The sequence below is a fragment of the Nasonia vitripennis genome, assembly GCF_009193385.2.
Source record: "Nasonia vitripennis strain AsymCx chromosome 1 unlocalized genomic scaffold, Nvit_psr_1.1 chr1_random0012, whole genome shotgun sequence".
Lineage (NCBI taxonomy): Eukaryota > Metazoa > Arthropoda > Insecta > Hymenoptera > Pteromalidae > Nasonia > Nasonia vitripennis.
This window is the reverse complement of record NW_022279600.1, coordinates 1,268,987-1,287,527: the sequence shown is the minus strand read 5'-3', so window position 1 is coordinate 1,287,527 and position 18,541 is coordinate 1,268,987. Positions and strand designations below refer to the sequence as shown.

The window sequence follows — 18,541 nt, the reverse complement described above, 5'->3', positions numbered from 1 at the left end:
TCAACCCTTGTTTAGCATTACCCACTTCCATCCCCCCATCAGTTGTGTCACCGGTGTAGGATGGTAGTACCCTGCATTTAGGTGGCGCATCTGGTTCTAGACTCATGGTGAGATGGTAGTATCTCACACATCAGTCTAATAGCTGCGTGGTTTATCTAAGTGTGCGGGATATGCGTAGTGGGAATACCCTACTCATCTCCCTCTACACACGAGCAGCTCTCCTCTGGTGGCTCGGCCATTACAGAGGATAGGGAGATCTTTTGTCCACTCAATAGATATTACCGGGTGGATCAAAGACTGCTATCGCTCTTCGAATGTGCTTCTATCCCACTTTACTAACCTCGGGTCTCGAATCCTTCCCGTTCGCGTATTAACCCTTCGCGGACCTTTTCAACCTTCAACCGTTCATGCCCAAAGGTACCTGGGCACAGAATCTTAGCCCTGCTGTGTCATCCAGTGGTCCGGTTATTACTTCTGGCATCGGTATAGGCTTTTTGCTTGGCAATTTTTGCGGTCGTACTGATAATGGTGGTGTTGATGGCGTCGCGAATAACGGTAGTCGAAGTGCTGCGGTGGTAACAGTGGTAATAGTGGAAGGACCAGTGCTATGTCTATTGCTGCTGCTGGTGTTGTTTGTATAGGGATGTCTGGTAGTGGTTCTTCTATTGTCGTGGTGTCTGGCATTAATGTCTCTGTTTTTTTGATTAGTGCTGTTGCATATTCCACTGCCTTCTTGTTGTGTAAACGGATCTGGTATCTCACTACCAGTCTGGTGCGGCCTTGTTGGTCCATATAAATTCTCTCTACTTCACATGGCCCAAATTGCTTTAAGTTTGCTGTTATTTCTTTTGGGTTTCCCCTTATGCTTGTCGACATAGTTTTTTCATTTATCTTGTTGACCCTCATTACCTCTCCTGGTTCCTCCATGATCGCTGGTGGTCCTTGTTTCTGTTCATTGACAAAATTTGAGTCGTTGTGGTCCAAGTGATAATCTAGGGCGGTAGCACCTAAGCCCTGTCTATATTCGTTTGATACAGCTTTCACTGGGTCCATTCTACTTTGTAGTTCTTTGCCTTCTATATAGCCCATTTTTTCCATTATACCTTGCGATTTTGACCTCGTGTATGCTTTAATCGCCTTGATTTTATCCTTTTCTTTTGCATATTCAGCGTTTGCTACATACCTATGTGGTGTCGCCGGTGGTATGAAGGTGATCACGCATGATCCATGTCTCATGAACCCGTGCATGGCGTCTTCTCGTTGTTCTTTGAATTTTATAAGGACTTTGGAATCTCCAATGTCCGTCATGTCCAAGATCTCCATTTTGTTTTGGTCCATTTTCCTGTGACAAAAAGAAAATGAAAGATAAAAAGACATCATTGAGGTTATAAGTTTCGTTTGTTTATCATTGTGGTGTTTAATGCGGACTATTGCTTTGGTTAAAAAAATGTTGATTTCTTGTTTTTTTTTTATTTATTTTGATTTAGTTAGTTGCTTTTGGATATTTGATTGTAGGGGTTGGGAGGTTGGGTAAGGTTTTGTCGTGCGAGTACAATAATTTGTGTTTATGAAAGATATCAGTCCTGCAGAAGTGCTGGTCATCATTTATCTTTTCTTTTGCGTGTGTTGGATATTGAGGGCACTCTATCTAACGAGTGGGAGATTTTGTTTGTGGGTAAATTGAAGAGCATGCTTATAACACACAATAAATTCAGAAGACGTAACAGATGAGGTCGTTAGCAGCAAGAAGAATGTGCCTAATTCACCCAAAAAGAATTCTTTCATCAAATCAGATATGCATGTATTTTGGGCAAGTGATTAGTTTGAGGAGAAGGAAAAGAGAAATGCTACGTCCACCTATGTGGTGACAGAACATTTTATGTTTCTGTGGGTTATGTGAGTCAGGTTTCGCTTTTTAAACCTTTGTTGATAAAATTAACGGGGACATTTCAGTTGATATGGCCATTTGTGACTCACATATTGTCATCATTAATGTTCCCCTTTCTATTGTGTTTGTGTAATGCTTGTATTGTGTTTGTGTGTGTATGTATGATTAGGTTGTTAGTTATGCTCGTGGTAAAGGAAAACTATTTTTTTTTTATTATAATGGGGTTTTGCTTTATTTTATTCCTTAGATTTTTCATCTACATCCGTCTTTCCTAAGACATTTTTAGGAGTGTTTTTATTTTCAACGCGAGTTATGAAGTAAGAATTGGTTCGGTCTATTTAAAAAATTAAACGCTTTTCCTGATTTATGGTGGTGTCTCGTTCCGGTCCGACTTCTATGGTGTTACTTGGTGTTGGTATCTTTGATAACTCTGGTAGTTCTGATAACTCTGGCTCTGTGATGTTGCTTAACGTTGGTACTGCTTGTTGAATTACTTCCCTCTTAGCCGCCTTTCTGATTTTGGTTAGCATGGGGGCATGTTGAGGTGTTGCTGTTGCGGGTTTCGGAATAGGTTGAGTTCTTAAAGTTGCTGTTCCGGCTGAGGAAGCTGCCATAGGGTTCTGGCAATTGGTCCATTCGGCTTGTTTCTTACAACTTTTGGTCATGTAATTCATACAGGCTCACGTCGATATCTCTCTTGCAGTATGGGTAGCATTTTGCATCTATTCCATTTTCGCTCTGGTTCTTTTTTCTAGGTTCGGCAAATGTTACTGTGTACCTTGGGTCACTATTCTTTCTTGCTCTTTCTGCGTCGGATTCCTCAAAATATTGAACGTAACCGTATGACAAACATCCCTTTTTGTCTCGTATGGTCTCATAATATACCATCTTTCCAAACTCCGCAAAATGCTTGAAAAAGGACTCATCCTTTTCTTTATCGATGCCTTGCCAGGGTAAAATGCAAAATAACCTATCTTTACTCATTTCTCTTGCTTGTTGCGTGTTGTTCACGACTCGTACTTCGTGTTGGACCGAAGGATTTCTTTTTGCTGAAGTAGGGATGTTCTCATTGGGTAGCGACCTTCTTATCGGTATTAGTACTGTTCTAGTGTTCTGAACTTGTTTTCTCTTATGAGTATGGTCTTTAAATCATTTGCTCGTATAGGCTCCATTACTGTATCGTAAGTTATAGTAATCTTTTTGCTTCCGGGGTATGTTCTGTGTTTTTTGGCAAAAATACACCGTGGTTTCCCAACTTGTTCAAATTCTCGTACAACGGTCCAGACTGGCACCTGCATGTCGCAGAATATTGATACGCTTGTAGCTGCCGTCGTCATCTTACTAGTCTATGTAAATATAGATTTTTTTTCGTATTAGGGGATGTACTGTTAAAGCTTGGTTCATATACAGGGGTGTGTTAATAATCGCATTCCGCTCCATTTTTAAATTGGGTTTCTATTATGGATGATTTGGATTTACTTAATTTATTGCATTTCGTTAGAAGTACTAGGGGTCTCTGTTAGGTTTGTTTCGATTATGGGGTTATCGCGATTGGGCTCGTTAGTTTGACGTATTTTATATGTTTGCTTATTTAATTTTGGGCAGGGTATCAGCATTCCGCGTTTCATTCCTATTGTTAATGCTATGATGCCTGCTGTCATAACCAGTTGGAAGGTTAGACCGCTATACAGGAGGGTGTTTGTTTAATATTCGCGTCTTTTATGTTCTTTTAATTCACTTAATTTTTCTATCATTTGTTTTAAGGGTTTGGCTTGGTTAAAGTCAGATTTAGGTCCAATTATCTCAATGATTTGGGGTGCATCGTGACCAGGATTCTGGTCTTTTTCGTTGAGAATGGGATACACCTCATGTATCTTTAGATCAATTTCGGGTTTATACAAATCTGTAGTTCGACTGGATTTGGTTTCCTGTCCAAATATTATGCTGTCAGTGGTTCTCCCGACGCACGTTGGTGAGAGTCGTATTATTCCGGCCTTCTCCAATTTAATTTTTGTGTCTCTTTGATTTGTGCACGAAATTCGCATTTGTTCTGGTTTGACAGTTGAATATAACCAGGATTGATCATTTTCTAAATATTTCAATTGGGTTTTTGCACTGGTTCCATATCTTATGTCACAGGTTTTTAGAATTTCTGTGTTGGGGTTTAATAGCATTGCTACTTCGCAGTCCTTTGATGTAGGTGTGCTCTCAAATGGACCAAGTATTGGACAAATGAGGGCATAGTGTGTCTTTGTGCATTTGATTGTGGGTTCCACATCAAACTTAACGTATCTTTCTTGATTGGAATTTATTGCTATGTATTTATGCGATGATTTCACGAAGGCTATTTCTGTTGTTTGATTTTGATCATTTTGTGGCATTGCCATCGGATGTAGTCTGTAAATTTGATATGGTTCTCTGTCCACAAGTGGTACATGTATTACGTCAATGGTCCTTCCGTCTTGGCGAATCGCGTCAATTTCTGATATTTTGATTATTTCTTCTATGCTTAAATGCTCTGTGGGTATACCAAAGTCCAGGTTTACGCTGGTTCTCTTTATTTCCGTCATAATTTGATGTAGCATGCTTGTTGTTATACGTTCCGGGTGGATCTTTCGCTCTTTCAGATATCTGAGTACTTTCAAAACCTTCTCGTTGCTTTTTATTAAGTGGTTCAGTGTTGATTCTAGGCGTCTCACGTATACTGTTATTTCTACTAGATGTTTTAGTTCATCGTCTTCTTTTAACATTTTGTTTATTGTTTTGGTCATGCTTGCTTCGAATCCTTGGAGCACTTTCTGGTGATTTTTGGTTATGTTATATAGTTCTTCAAATTGCGCTGAGACTATATGCGCATTTTGGTCCATTATCTGCACGATTTTCGTCTGGACCTGAAATAACGTGTCTATGTTCTTGTTGATATTGTCTACGTCGTCAGTGGTGACTAGACCGAATAAGCTTTTGCTTACTGAGCCTATTATTCCTAGGGGTGCTATTCTTTTCACGCGAATGCTTCTGGGGTTTCTCACTGCTGGATAGGATTGGTGTGTCATTGTTTTGATGGTTTCATTTATTTGCTTTTGTACCTCGTTCAAAGTTTGGTCTTTTAACTTTATACGATCTAGTCCTAATGCATGTTTGCATTTTGTCTCTTCGATTCGCGTCAAACAGCTGTTGTAGACGGCCTTGTATGACTCCAATGGTGCATGTATCTGCATGAATTCATCTACCTCGATGTAGATTTGAATTTTCCAGTCAGTTCTCCTTGTTCTCATGACGTCCACTCTCTCGAAGTAGATGCCAGGATTCGGGTCCAATGGGTCCATTTGATATGGGGATTGACTTTGGGCCGTTATTATTATATTTAAAATTATTAGCAAAAGTTTGTTTAATTTATTCATCCTGCAAATTTTGATATCAATTAATGGGAGTTTATAAGAATTATATGAATGTTTTATTTGAAATTTATTTATGTTTATATGTTATTAATTAATCAGAATTGGTATCAGAGTCGTCCTCTACATGTTTTAATTTATCTATATGCTTTCGAATTCTTTTACCATTAGGATATTCTAAAATTACATTTTTCCTACCAATAAATTCAATAATCTTCAAGGACTTATTTCTATAACCATCAAATTTTCCTGTTCGAGGTTCAGTAATAAGTCTGGAATAGCCTCCCACTTTTCCCTTAAATTTGCTAACCTTTTTGTCGTAAACTTGTTTCTTATAATAATCACGCGACTTCTCAATATTCTACAAAACAACCGACTTAACACTTTATTCAGTACTTCTCCGCGATATTCACACTTCAGTGGTCCAAAATGGCGATGGCGTCCTTCTAACCATCGCGGCTCGACCAAGATGGCGATCGACAACTCGCCTTTGGAGGAAATCCTGGGAAACGCGACGTCTATGATTTTAGCCGTGGACCGTGGTCTCAATCCCTTGATTTCCTGAAAATCGCGAGAACAACCAGGACTCGGAGGCCCGTTGTAGCGCAATAATAGAAGGAAGGAATCCTCGGTCGTAATGGCCTGACGCCAGCGCTATTCCAGAATTTTCTCTGATACATTGTCGCTATTTGCTTCGCGTCTTGGATTTGCGAGTCTATCATTTAGTTCTCGACTTATTGGCGCAACGATCCAAAATACAATGTGCTCCGTTCGCCTTACCTCTCTCTGTCCAGACTCCGCGATCGCGTCCTCTAACCGAAACGGACAATACTTGTTGGCTTATTTCGCGCGGTTCATACAACAACGAAACAACGAGAAAACGCGATCTTTATCGCGACAACTTCGTTCGGGCGTGATTTAGGCGACCACTCGCGACACTAACGAACTCGCAACTTGACAACTCTATACGTACGACTCTACGACTCTACAACGAAGGACTACTACTTTGCTCCGACTGTTCGGCTCCAGGGTTGACGACGAATTGAACACGGAGGAAGCTTCATCGCGGCGCGAGACCCTGCGCGTTCCGGAAAAGACGCATACGGAACGCCGACTATATATTAGTTCTCCCGCGTGAAAGACGCGAGTCATAATGAATATTAATGGCGTCCTGTGGCGCCAATTACGAATTGGCGCTATTGTCTCATCCTGACGCCACCTAACGCGGTCATTCACGACGATAACGAATAGTACGGAAACGCACCATATTTTCCAACAACGCTCGCGAGTGTCGACTTCCCTTTACGCCTACTGTACGCGAGTCAGCTGTAGCTGACTTCTCTCTCTCTCTCTCTCTCTCTCTCTCTCTCTCTCTCTCTCTCTCTCTCTCTCTCTCGCTCTCGCCGAAGCTCGCTTGCGCGTTCCCTTTCTCCGCGGTTATACACTATCGCGGCTGCTATATGCTTGCGGCTCGGCGCTTACCTATACTCGTACGACTTCTCTCGCGAGCGAGATGCGCGGAAGGATCCGCAACGGTCAGTTGCGGCCTCGTGGCTTTCGCGTGCGGATCCTCTCGTATTCCCGAAGACGACGCGAAGCCTCCTGGTGGCGTCACCAGCAACAGGCACGACGGTTCTGTCGGTACGGCAGCAACCCAGGGTTTCTGCTAGGCCGTATTGGCGCTATTGCCGCGAGTGATGCTCTTCCTGTCAGCAGCAGGGAGCCACCTCTGGTTCCGGCGCTGACAGGTGAGGTTAAGAGAAAATACAATGCAGTGTTGTTAATTCTCCGATGCAATCATCACGAATACATCCGAGAATCAACCACTCGAGACTTTGTGTTGTAATCGCGTGTCGTTATTCTAACGACATGTTGCAATATTTAAAACTTTGAGCATTTATCATTCTGTTACATGATGTTCTATCATCCTACCGATACATATTTTCTTTTTTAGCCTTTATGCATTTGGTACATGCCGTTGAGTAATGGCTATTTTTCGACGAATTAAAGGGGGCTATAAAACAGTGTCACAAGGCACTTTTTCGGTGTTGGAACGTGGTTTTGTATTGTTCTAAACATGTCCAATAAGAAAAAAACATTTACATAAATTTTCCGATCTAAATATTAAGTAATATTCATGATGGATTGCCACCTTATGAACTTAATTTAAAAATTGGAGCTATTATTATTTTAATAAGAAACTTAAGCATAACAGACGGTTTGTGTAATGGCACGCGATTAAAAGTTACTAAATTATTTGAGTACAACATTCAAGCCAAAATTATAACCCAATAATCGAGTATTTGACCCCCTTTGCCGATTTCAGGGGAACACCATGGAGTTGAAGCCCTTCCATCGGTTTGGTTTTATACCTGTTCGTATCCAGCACTGACTTTGTAGGGGTTAACCCCCAATTTTACTCTATTACACCCTTTCTCTACCAGGCCCAGTGCGAATTGCATTAGACCTGCTAGCACGTCTTCTTTGTCCCCCGTTATCAGGATGACGATGTCGTCTGCATATGCCTGTGCGTTTCTACCCGTCTTGTTTAGGATATGGAGCAGGCACCATAGTGTCGGTGACAGCACCTCCCCTTGTGGGCATTCCTTCCTCACCACTCCTTTGCTAGAGTACGTTCCCCAGGTTGCCACTATCGTCCTAGTTCTCAGCATAAAGCTGATCCACCTAGAGACAGTTGCTGGTACTGCGTGCTCCTCCATGCTTGCCGAATTCGCCACACCGGTTGTGTTATTGAAAGCCCCCTCGATGTCTAAGAAAGCCAATACCAAACCCCTGTTATTCATGCCCTTTCAAATGAAGTTCAGCGCGTCCACCAGCCTTTTCAGGGTTTTGAGTAAAAACGATGTCATGCTGATTGGCCTGAAGTCCCTTGCGACCGTATGCTGTGTCTTACCTGGTTTGGGCAGGAATGTCACCCTTGCCTGACCCCATTCATCCGGCACATATCCTAGTGCCAAAGAAGCTCGATATAGTTTCTTAAAGGCTGGGACTAATATGTCCATGCCCTGTTGCAGCAGAGCCGGAAAAATGCCGTACGGCTTCTGACCCCGCTTCTTTCCTGAAGTCAGGAAAGTGGGTTTCCATTAGGCCCTCTAGGACCTCCTGTCCATTCTTTGCCCAGTCCCCCGTTTCTAATCTGATCGATTCAGTCAGTGGCTTCTTCGGGTGCTGCAGGACACTGCACAGCCTGGCCGTGTTTGATAACGTGCGTCGGCTTTTGCAGTATCGATTGCAACCCTCCACCCTAGCCTTTTCGATCTCCTTCTTATATTCTTTTTGTTTTTCTCTATACACCCGTTTGCCCTTGTCACTCTTTGAGTGCTTGGACCGGTTGTATAGCCGCCTTACTTTCTTTTTGCGTTTCTCTAGTGACTTATACCTTTAGGGAGCGCCCTTCGCTGCACTGTTCGATCTAAGTTCACAATTGTTCTCGAAAGAACTTATTATTATGTCCCTTAGGATCCTACTGCAGTGATCGATGTCCTTCACCGTCCCGTAAGTGACAGGGAAGTGACCAAACTTAGCCGTAAGTTCGTATCTGTAGCCTGCTCAGTTCATTTTTCTAGGGTTCCTTATGAGTTGTTCGAGCGTACTCTGTCCGCCAAGTCTGAACACAATATGTTGGTGGTCCGACATGAAGACCTCTTCCGACACTCTTCAGTCCATAACCTCAGACCACACATTCCTGGAGGCCAGGGTGATGTTGCCCGTATTGAGAAAGTCCATGTACATTCCTGATAAGAACTCTAAAAGACTTTCTCCTTTAGGATTGCAGTCTATGCTGCCCCAACATGTGTGATGCGCGTTTGCATCGCAATCCATTATAAGCCTGGTGCCTTCGGCTTCGCATTCTCTGATTAATGCGACTATTTCCTCCGGGGGGCACGCTTCCTCATGTTCCTCAAACTTGTAAAATAGCTTTCGTCCGGGGCGTCATCGACCCCCCCCCCCCCCTCCAAGGTCTCTAGAACATTCTTTCCCCAGTTCTCGTCGAGACGCTCCTCCGGGTACTTAACTGGAACGATGGCCACCTTTAAGTCAGTGGCCACTGCTAGGCTTTAACTTTTTGTAACCGACCTCTTTTTACGCTCCCTCGGGGTGGATCTGTCGGAATGCTGTTTTTTGGGCTTGCCTGTAAGGGTCCCAGCCCGAGACCCCCCAGGAGCGCCCTCGCCCCCGAGGCTAGCTTCCTGTTCGCATGCCTATTTCTTTTTTCATCTCTGCCGTTTTCTGTCCCTGAGGAGATACCGGTATTTCCCGCTGAGGCGGACCCCGCAGCCGCCCAGTGACTCTCCTGGGAACTCTCACCGGTATTAACCGTTTTAAATACAGCTGCTCGGTCTTCCAAAATACATTCCGTGAGGACGTGGTTTGAGCTGGGGAGCTCCTTTTTGCTGGCACTTTTGCAATATTTTCATTTCTCTCGTTCATTTTTCATAGGTGTGTAAACGGATGTGTTACTGTGTGTGGACCAAGCCCCGCCCCTGCGTCCCGAACCGGTCTGCCCTCCAGAAAGTCACCCACCCCGGACAAAAATCAACTCCAACGCCTGTGGCCTTAGCAGCCCCCCCTCGACTTACCATAGTCCTATCCGGTCGCCAAACGGCACTGTTAGGTCAGGCGGGATTTTTTGTTGGCTGATAGGGCAGCCAGGTCATGCTGGTTAGGCTGACTCAGGCCCCTGTACTATCCGACGTCCTAGGAGAACCTACTATTAATAAATCTCAAGGACAAAGTTTCGATAATGTAGTAATATACTTAAAAACCCCTTATTTTCTCATTGGCAATTGTATTTATCATGATCTAGGTACAAAAATCCTAATCGATTGTTTATTCAAAATGATAATGAAAATAATTCAAAAATCGAAAATATAGTTTGGAATAAAACTTTTTATTATAAGTTTATGCTTGAATTTTGCGAATATACATGTGTTTTTTTTTTCTTAATTTAGTATACAAAATATTTTTGACTTAATTATATTATAGCTGTATCCACAAAGATATAGAAATGGAGTGGAATCCAATTAAAAATTCTTTAGTTCGAATTGAAAACGAAGCACATGAAAACGTTTTGCGAGCATTGAATAATCAAATGGAACAATATGAATTAGAATAAGTTAATTATGAACCTTGTTAAAATAATTTGGTTAGAGGATATGATAAAGATCAATTAAAAAGATTACATTCACGAATTCAATTTTTCGAAATATTTCGTGATGAAGTACAAATAACATCAAAATTTACAAGTTTAGACCAAATTCTAACTGAAACTACATCAAATATTCAACGTGTTTTAAAATTTCGTAGAACACATGATCTGCTTTCAGCTATCTTGAAAAATGATAGTGCAGTTTATGTTGATTATATTATTAATATAGTGAATATTCTAAATCATATTAATCAAAATCAATTGTGTAATTGATGAAAGTACAAATATTGTTTCATAAATTATTTATGTAAATTCATAATTATCAAAGTAAGCAATTACACCGGCACACAAAGAAAAAAAGTGGGGAGTACTTTTGACTAGACCCATATATCCCTATGTATTTTGACGCGCCGAATCCGAATTCGGTGTTTGCTTTGCCCGTACACCCGCAAAATTTTGATTAAATAGCGAAAAACCGTGAAAAATTCCTGAAAATCGCATTTGTAGAGGTTGGTAAATGTTAGAAAGTTTTCTTGTGAGTATATTATATATGATTTTAGTTCATTTTAATGTGCCTAATACGAGTTAGGTGTTCGTTTTGCTTTTAACTACAGATTTTGCATAAACTATACATATGCGACTGTGATTGCATAAAGAAAATGATAAATTTTTTTCATTTATTTTTCATTGAGTGCTTATGATAGAGATTGAAAAATATGTAAGAAATGCTGCTCTTACACTGTTCTTCTTCTTTTGTAACGTACTCTTTTTTCTTCAAACGATCTATGTAATGGATTTCTATTTCTCTTTTTGTTGTTCGTTTTTTCGTCTCTATGTAACATCCAGCAAAAATCAGTAATGGAAGTAGATGAATCCTATGATAAAAAGTTCTGAGGATGATGAATTCCTGCCAGCTGGTGAGAGGATAGCTCCTCAAACCTTTACTCAAAAATAATTGAATGATCTTGTAAGAGATTTAGGTTTACCTAAAGATGGAGCTGAATATGTAGCGGCAGCACTTAAGAGGAAACACTTGTTGTCAAATGGAACAACTGCTTACTTTTATCGTAATAGAGAGAAGTTTAGAAAATTTTTTACAAACGATACAGAAAATTCACTGGGATATTGTTCAGATGTTAAAGGATTGGTGCATGAATTAAAACCAAATGTATATGAAGATGAAGAATGAAGACTCATTATTGATTCGTCAAAACGAAGTCTGAAAGTCATTCTTCTCCATAATGGTAATACATTTGCACCAATTCCAATAGCCCACTCAACAAGGTTAAAAGAGACTTACGAAAACTTAAAGATAGTATTGGATAAGATAAAGTACTCAGAACACCAATGGCAAGTTTGTGGTGATCTGAAAATTGCTACTCTGCTTCTAGGCCAACAATCTGGTTATACCAAAAATCCCTGCTTTTTGTGTTTATGGGATAGTAGAGACAGGATAAATCACTATGTCAAGAAAGAATGGGAAAAAAAACTAACTTTATTCCAGGATCGAAGAACATTCTACACAAACCATTGATAGAACCTTCAAAATATCTGCTACCACCACTGCATATTAAACTAGGACTTATGAAGCAGTATGTTAAAGCTTTGGATAAAGAGAAAGACTGTTTTCGGTACTTGCAAGAAAAGTTTCCCGCAATAAGTGATGCTAAGTTGAAAGAGGGTAGTTTTGATGGTCCACAAATTCGCCGACTTTTTGAAGATGCCAATTTTATTACAAGCATGGACAACACTGAAGAAGCAGCTTGGCAAAGTTTGAAAAATGTTTTTTTTTAGGAAATACGAAAAGTGAGGATTACGAGAATATAGTTGACGAGTTACTAGAAAATTACAAAAACTTGGGTTGTTTAATGAACTTAAACTTGCACTTCTTACACTCTCACCTCGACTACTTTCCTGAAAATCTAGGAGATTACAGTGAAGAACAAGGTGAACGATTCCATCAGGACATAAGTGAAATGGAGAATCGGTATCAGAGAAGATGGGATGTCAACATGATGGCGAATTTTTGCTGGATGTTACAGAGAGACGAAAAAACGAACAACAAAAAGAGAAATAGAAATTCATTACATAGATCGTTTGAAGAAAAAAGAGTACGTTACAAAAGTAGAAGAACAGTGTAAGAGCAGCATTTCTTACATATTTTTCCATCTCTATCATAAGCACTCAATGAAAAATAAATGAAAAAAATTTATCATTTTCTTTATGCATTCACAGTGGCATATGTACAGTTTATGCAAAATCTGTAGTTAAAAGCAAAACGAACACCTAACTCGTATTAGGCACATTAAAATGAACTAAAATCATGTATATAATACACTCACAAGAAAACTTTCTAACATTTACCAACGTCTACAAATGCATTTACTCAAAATTTTGGGGGTGTACGGGCAAAACGGATACCGAATTCGGATTCAGCGCGTCAAAATACATAGGGATATATGGGTCAAAAGTACTCCCCACTTTTTTTTCTTTGTGTGCCGGTGTTATTATCATAAATTCAACTCGGGGAACAAATTTCGTTATTTTTTTCAGACAGCAAAAAATTATTTTTCGTTAAGAATAATTATTTTTTATTCCAAATTATAAATATTATTCGAAAAAATTTTATCCAAATTTTAGTAATAATAAATTTGTTATTCTTAAATTATTTATTACGATATTTTTCATAGACAATACAACACACAAACAGCACAGAACAGACTCACAAATAATCATTAGTTAATACAGTAAGTTAATTTCGTATTATTATAGGACATAATGTAAAAATATTTAATGATTATTTGTACACTTTTACATTAAAAAAGTTTCAATTTAAATTATACCCTGTTTAAAAATCTGTTTTTGAACAGGTTTTTGATGACAAATATGTGTACATTAACGAAATCTGTGCAGAAATCTCTATAATAGTTGATAGTTAATTTTCTAATTCTATTAATAGTTCTATACTTCTTCTCTAGCTTTCAAGATAAAAATCATTATCTGAATCATCAGTGAATCATCTATAATAATTATAGTTTTTTAGAGTCATTGCGTTCTTTAAACTTTGACTCACTTACTCTGTCGATATAGTATTTGACTTTCAATAAGTAAATTATTTAATTTACTTTCTGAAAGTTCATTGAGTTGTTTGTCTAAAATATAATTAATTAATCAGACAGCTATATTTTACTATGTATTTACTATGCAATAACGTCGTGATGATAGTCTAAAACCCGATAATGCAGAGAACACTTATACATTTGTACGTTATATGGTAATGGTGGTGGGGGGGGGGGGGGGGGAGGTACGTGAGGAATGGGGATGGTGGGGGGCACTTAAAAAATTAAAAAATCACATAAAAATAAAATAATTTTACGTTATTTAGTGGGGGGGGGAGGAGGTGGGGCGGTAAGGGAGGAGTCTCCAAAATAATCATATAATGTAGGAAGATATATATGAATGGATGGATGGATGGATGGATAGATGGATGGATGGATGGATATACTTTAATTTTATTTTCAAGTTGTTTTCAGCAAAGAAAGTGTACATAATTGCATTTTATTCTTATAGGTACCAACTTCTAGTCAAAGAGATCAAGATGAAGAAGGTGAAGATGGTTGTGTAGTCGTTGATTGTGATGAAAGTGGAACTCATCAAACTCAAGAAGAAGAAGAATTTGATAATGATCCATATGAAGAAATGGAAGAAGAAGAATTAGCTTATGGAGTGGAAGTAGACAATAATGAAGTAGAAATTATAATGGAAGAAGATTCAAGGAGCGTGGAAGTTCCTAGACAAGTTCAGTCAGGACTACCAACAAACCAGCAACAGTCAGAAACAATAAGTAGTGCTGGAACAACTGCAGAGCCTTCTACTTTTATATCTAGATCAAGAGGTGTCCCTCCTATGCCGAGACCACAGCCTCAACAGCATTTACTTTTGGTAAGTCGACTTATAATATCGGTCCATCATAAAATGCGGCAGTTCTAAAAGTCATGCATTTTAATACAGTTAAAAAATCGCTGCCAAGTCCTTGGCACTTAGCTTTCTCCTTGACTTTTTATTTTTGTTTTTTAAAATTATTCAAGTTTTACAGATATTGACTGCATAAATTTTGGAAAACAAGTAATGAAAAATAGTATATTACGATTTGTGTAGCTTAAATTACTCTTTTTTGCAGGGCGTGTAAATAGCGTTTTTATAGCGCAGACTGCTAAAATCCGCAAATCGCGCCTACTTGTGACCTAGAAGAGGATTTTAGACATACTGTGCTATAATAGTATATTGTGTAGTGAGTATGTAGGCCGAGTTAGCTCGAGCCGAGGGCAAGGGCGTTTACGAGTGCACAATTAATTGTACAAGGTCAAACAGTATTTGGTGCATACCGTATTTCATGTAACGCGTGGACGCATTTTCGAGTTTTTTTTTTAAGCGGGTCAGACGTGACTATTTTGCATTCTCCTAGAGTAAGCTCTGTACTAGTAATACTTTCGACTTTATCAGAAACCTGTTAGAAATCCATTTTAAGATTTTGGAGTTCGAATCATGTGTTTTTAGAAATTGTTTATATGGATGTGTGTATATATACCGTAATATTATTTGTGCATGTTTTTTTGGGAATGAATTCGGGACAAAAAGTTTTACGCACAGGGTGTGTATATATATATTTTCTTGAGAGAGAGAGAGAGAGAGAGAGAGAGAGAGAGAGAGAGAGAGAGAGAGAGAGAGAGAGAGAGAGAGAGAGAGAGAGAGAGAGAGAGAGAGAGAGAGAGAGAGAGAGAGAGAGAGAGAGAGAGAGAGAGAGAGAGAGAGAGAGAGAGAGAGAGAGAGAGAGAGAGAGAGAGAGAGAGAGAGAGAGAGAGAGAGAGAGAGAGAGAGAGAGAGAGAGAGAGAGAGAGAGAGAGAGAGAGAGAGAGAGAGAGAGAGGAGAGAGAGGAGAGAGAGAGAGAGAGAGAGAGAGGAGAGAGAGAGGAGAGGAGAGAGAGGAGAGAGAGAGAGAGGAGAGAGAGAGAGAGAGGAGAGAGAGAGAGAGAGAGAAGCACACAAGCCAGCAGCGCGCAGGATTGCAAATGCTCGGGTCGTACGAAGTTGTCAGGGCCTGTCGTTCTCCTAAGCCTGTCGTTTCTTTGCATGCGAGCCGTCTTTGAAAGGTGCGACTATGTTTAAGCGTGATCAGTGCGGGATTAGCTGATTGCCTCACGCACGCGGTGTCATTCGTTGACACCGTTGCGGAATCTTACAAGATTCGCTTTGTACGCCCCTTATTATATTTTTGTTTAATAACCCTTGTAGAAAATTCACGATAAGTTTTGGGCGGTATACTAACTTCTGCTCATAATCTTTTATATGCGAACAACGTATTACCATTTATCTACAGAATATTAATTTGCTTAAATTTCTGTCCAAACCGCGTGTAAAAAAAAATTAGTATTGCACAAGTGTGGCATAAGTATGGCTCCAAAAAATTTTGCAAATGTATGGCTAATGCTACTATGCCATACTTTTTTTCAGTGTTAATTATAGAGCTATATCAATCTCCATGCGAAATGCCATACTATTTAGTTGTACACACGTGGAGTTGTATGTATCATCTGTGCGATTTTTTGTATTCAAGTGCATTTCGGACTTTGAAAATTTCGTGCACTGTCGCCGCAAACCAGGGTTGCGGAGGATGCCGAAAATCGTCGCCGAAGCTGACGCACAGAATCAAAATTTGGAGAAGGTCATCATCAAATTATTTAGATGTGTTTCAAATTACGCTTATCTTTCATTGCGGTTTATTTTAGTTTGTACTTCGTAACGTGACCCTTAATTTATCCTTTTTTGAATCGTTATCGCCATCTTTTCCTGCTCTTCTACAATAATCGGTTTTTACGTTTTCTTTAAATAAATTTGCAAATACGACAAGATTCATTGTAGATTATCATTCATTCAGTTTCAGATAACTGTTATGATACAAAAACCGACGACAGCCTGACAAGAGAGTTATCGCATCCGATAGCTATTCTCCCATCCAATTTTTTAACAAATGTTTTAAAAAATTATGCCAATGATTTGTATATTTTCTGTAATTAATTGAAAACCTTGCCAAAAGTATGGCGATTGATCTGGCTCTATAAATGAACACTAAAAAAATAGTATAGCATTTAGTATGGCGATTGATATGGCTCTATAATTAACACTAAAAAGAAAGTATGGCATAGTGACATTAGCCATACAGCTTCAGGTATTTTCAGTCATCAGATATTTTTATTCCTAGTTTTGCTAAACGAGTTTGCGTATTTTTCACTTAGATTTATATAGTGATATAATACTGATTGATAATGGAATAATTGATTTAAAGTGATTGGATTTATTTTTTTATCAACTTGTTTTTATAGATCATTTTTAAAATTTTATTTTGTACTCCTTGTACTAGTTTAATGCATGTGCCATGGGCTCTACCCCATGCAATTATTCCATAATTAATTATACTATTATATTATGAACAAACAATGTGTAATATTTTTCCTTATTCAAAATTTGGTGAACACATTAAAAATGTAAAAATTATAATTTGGGATAAAATATCAATGGCTTCAAGACATGCTTTTGAAGCAATTGATAAATGTTTTCGTGATATATGTAAAAATTACCTTCTTTTTGGAGGGAAAGTTATTGTTTTTTAATTAACATCTGGTGATATGCATAAATACATACAGCATTCGTCATTTTATGTTTACAAGCTCATAGCTTTAAAAAAATGATCATATCTGCAAAAATAATTATTTGCAGCATCCTTTTCATTTTGTCCAAATCTACAGATTACATCTTCTGATATGCATGAATATATACAGCAATCGTAATTTCATATTCACAAACACATAGCTTTAAAAAAAGAGCATATCTGCACAAATAATTATTTTTATCACTTGTTCTCGGATAGTGGCCCATAACGCAACGGTTTTACCTTGGCTTAATGGCGAATTGTATAATTGGATGAGGTTAGAGGTAAAATCGTTAGGTTGGAAGCAAAAGCGCTGCGTAATGAAAAATAACGCAACGCAAAAGCGTTGTTATGAAAAATAACGCAACGCAAAAGCGTTGTTATGAAAAATAACGCAACGCAAAAGCGTTGTTATGAAAAATAACGCAACGCAAAAGCTTTGTTATGAAAAATAACGCAACGCAAAAGCGTTGTTATGAAAAATAACGCAACGCAAAAGCGTTGTTATGAAAAAAAAAAAAAAACGCAACGCTTTTCGCGGAGCCTTTACAGTCTACATAACCGACCCATTTTAGCCTCGGTAAAACCGTGCGTTATTCGACACTTTGTCCTCGCACTCGTGATACAAAATCGTATGAGCAACTAGTGCGATAAGTTGCGAGCTCACTGTTACACTCGCTTCACAATACACACTCGTTGCACAATATACTATTTCAGCATGAATACATACAGCATTCTTCATTTCATATTCACAAACACATAGCTTTAAAAAAAGATCATATCTGCACAAATAATTATACGAGCATCACTTTCATCTGGACCAATCTTAAAAATCTTTCATGGTAGGAATGTATATTTTTATTATATGTACCATTATATAGTTCTTTATTCATAAAATACATTAAGTTTTGTAAAATAAATGCAAAAAATAAATCCGGACGTACAGACGGACATTTTTTAAGTGCTTTGATTGCTACAAACTAATTGAAATTTGATACAGTTGAAAATTTTTCAACGACCTGAACGATTTAAGTTGAATAAACATTTTTACTGTAAAATAGTTTTTTTTTCCACGAGTCTTGATGGGTTTTTACAAAATCGCCGGAATATAAAATTTTAACATGGTGTAGAATCTTGTATGAACTGAAAATAATTGATCATAGCGTTGCTAAATGCGATCAAAAAGCCCGACATCAGTGAAAATATGGCGATGCAAAACAATGGAATGTGACGCAATATTATGTATAACGTTGTAATGAGCGTGCGATTCGAACATCGGAATCGCACATAGCAACCCCTAGCAACGAGACCAACGAAGTCGCGGATGTTATTGTTTATGTTAGTGTCTAGTTCTGACAGCCGCTGTGAGCAGACGTGTTCCA

General features: G+C 38.8%; 1 protein-coding gene across 5 annotated transcripts in view; it reads left to right on the top strand.

Annotated features, from left to right (window-relative positions):
- LOC100679291 (nucleoprotein TPR) overlaps window positions 1-18,541 on the top strand; it is a 344,349-nt gene that overhangs the window by 201,617 nt on the left and 124,191 nt on the right. For all 5 annotated transcript variants that reach the window (XM_031921530.2, XM_031921529.2, XM_031921528.2 and 2 more), the window contains one exon: window positions 14,024-14,395. In XM_031921530.2, coding sequence (XP_031777390.1) covers window positions 14,024-14,395 — 372 coding nt within the window. The remainder of the gene's footprint in view (window positions 1-14,023; window positions 14,396-18,541) is intronic.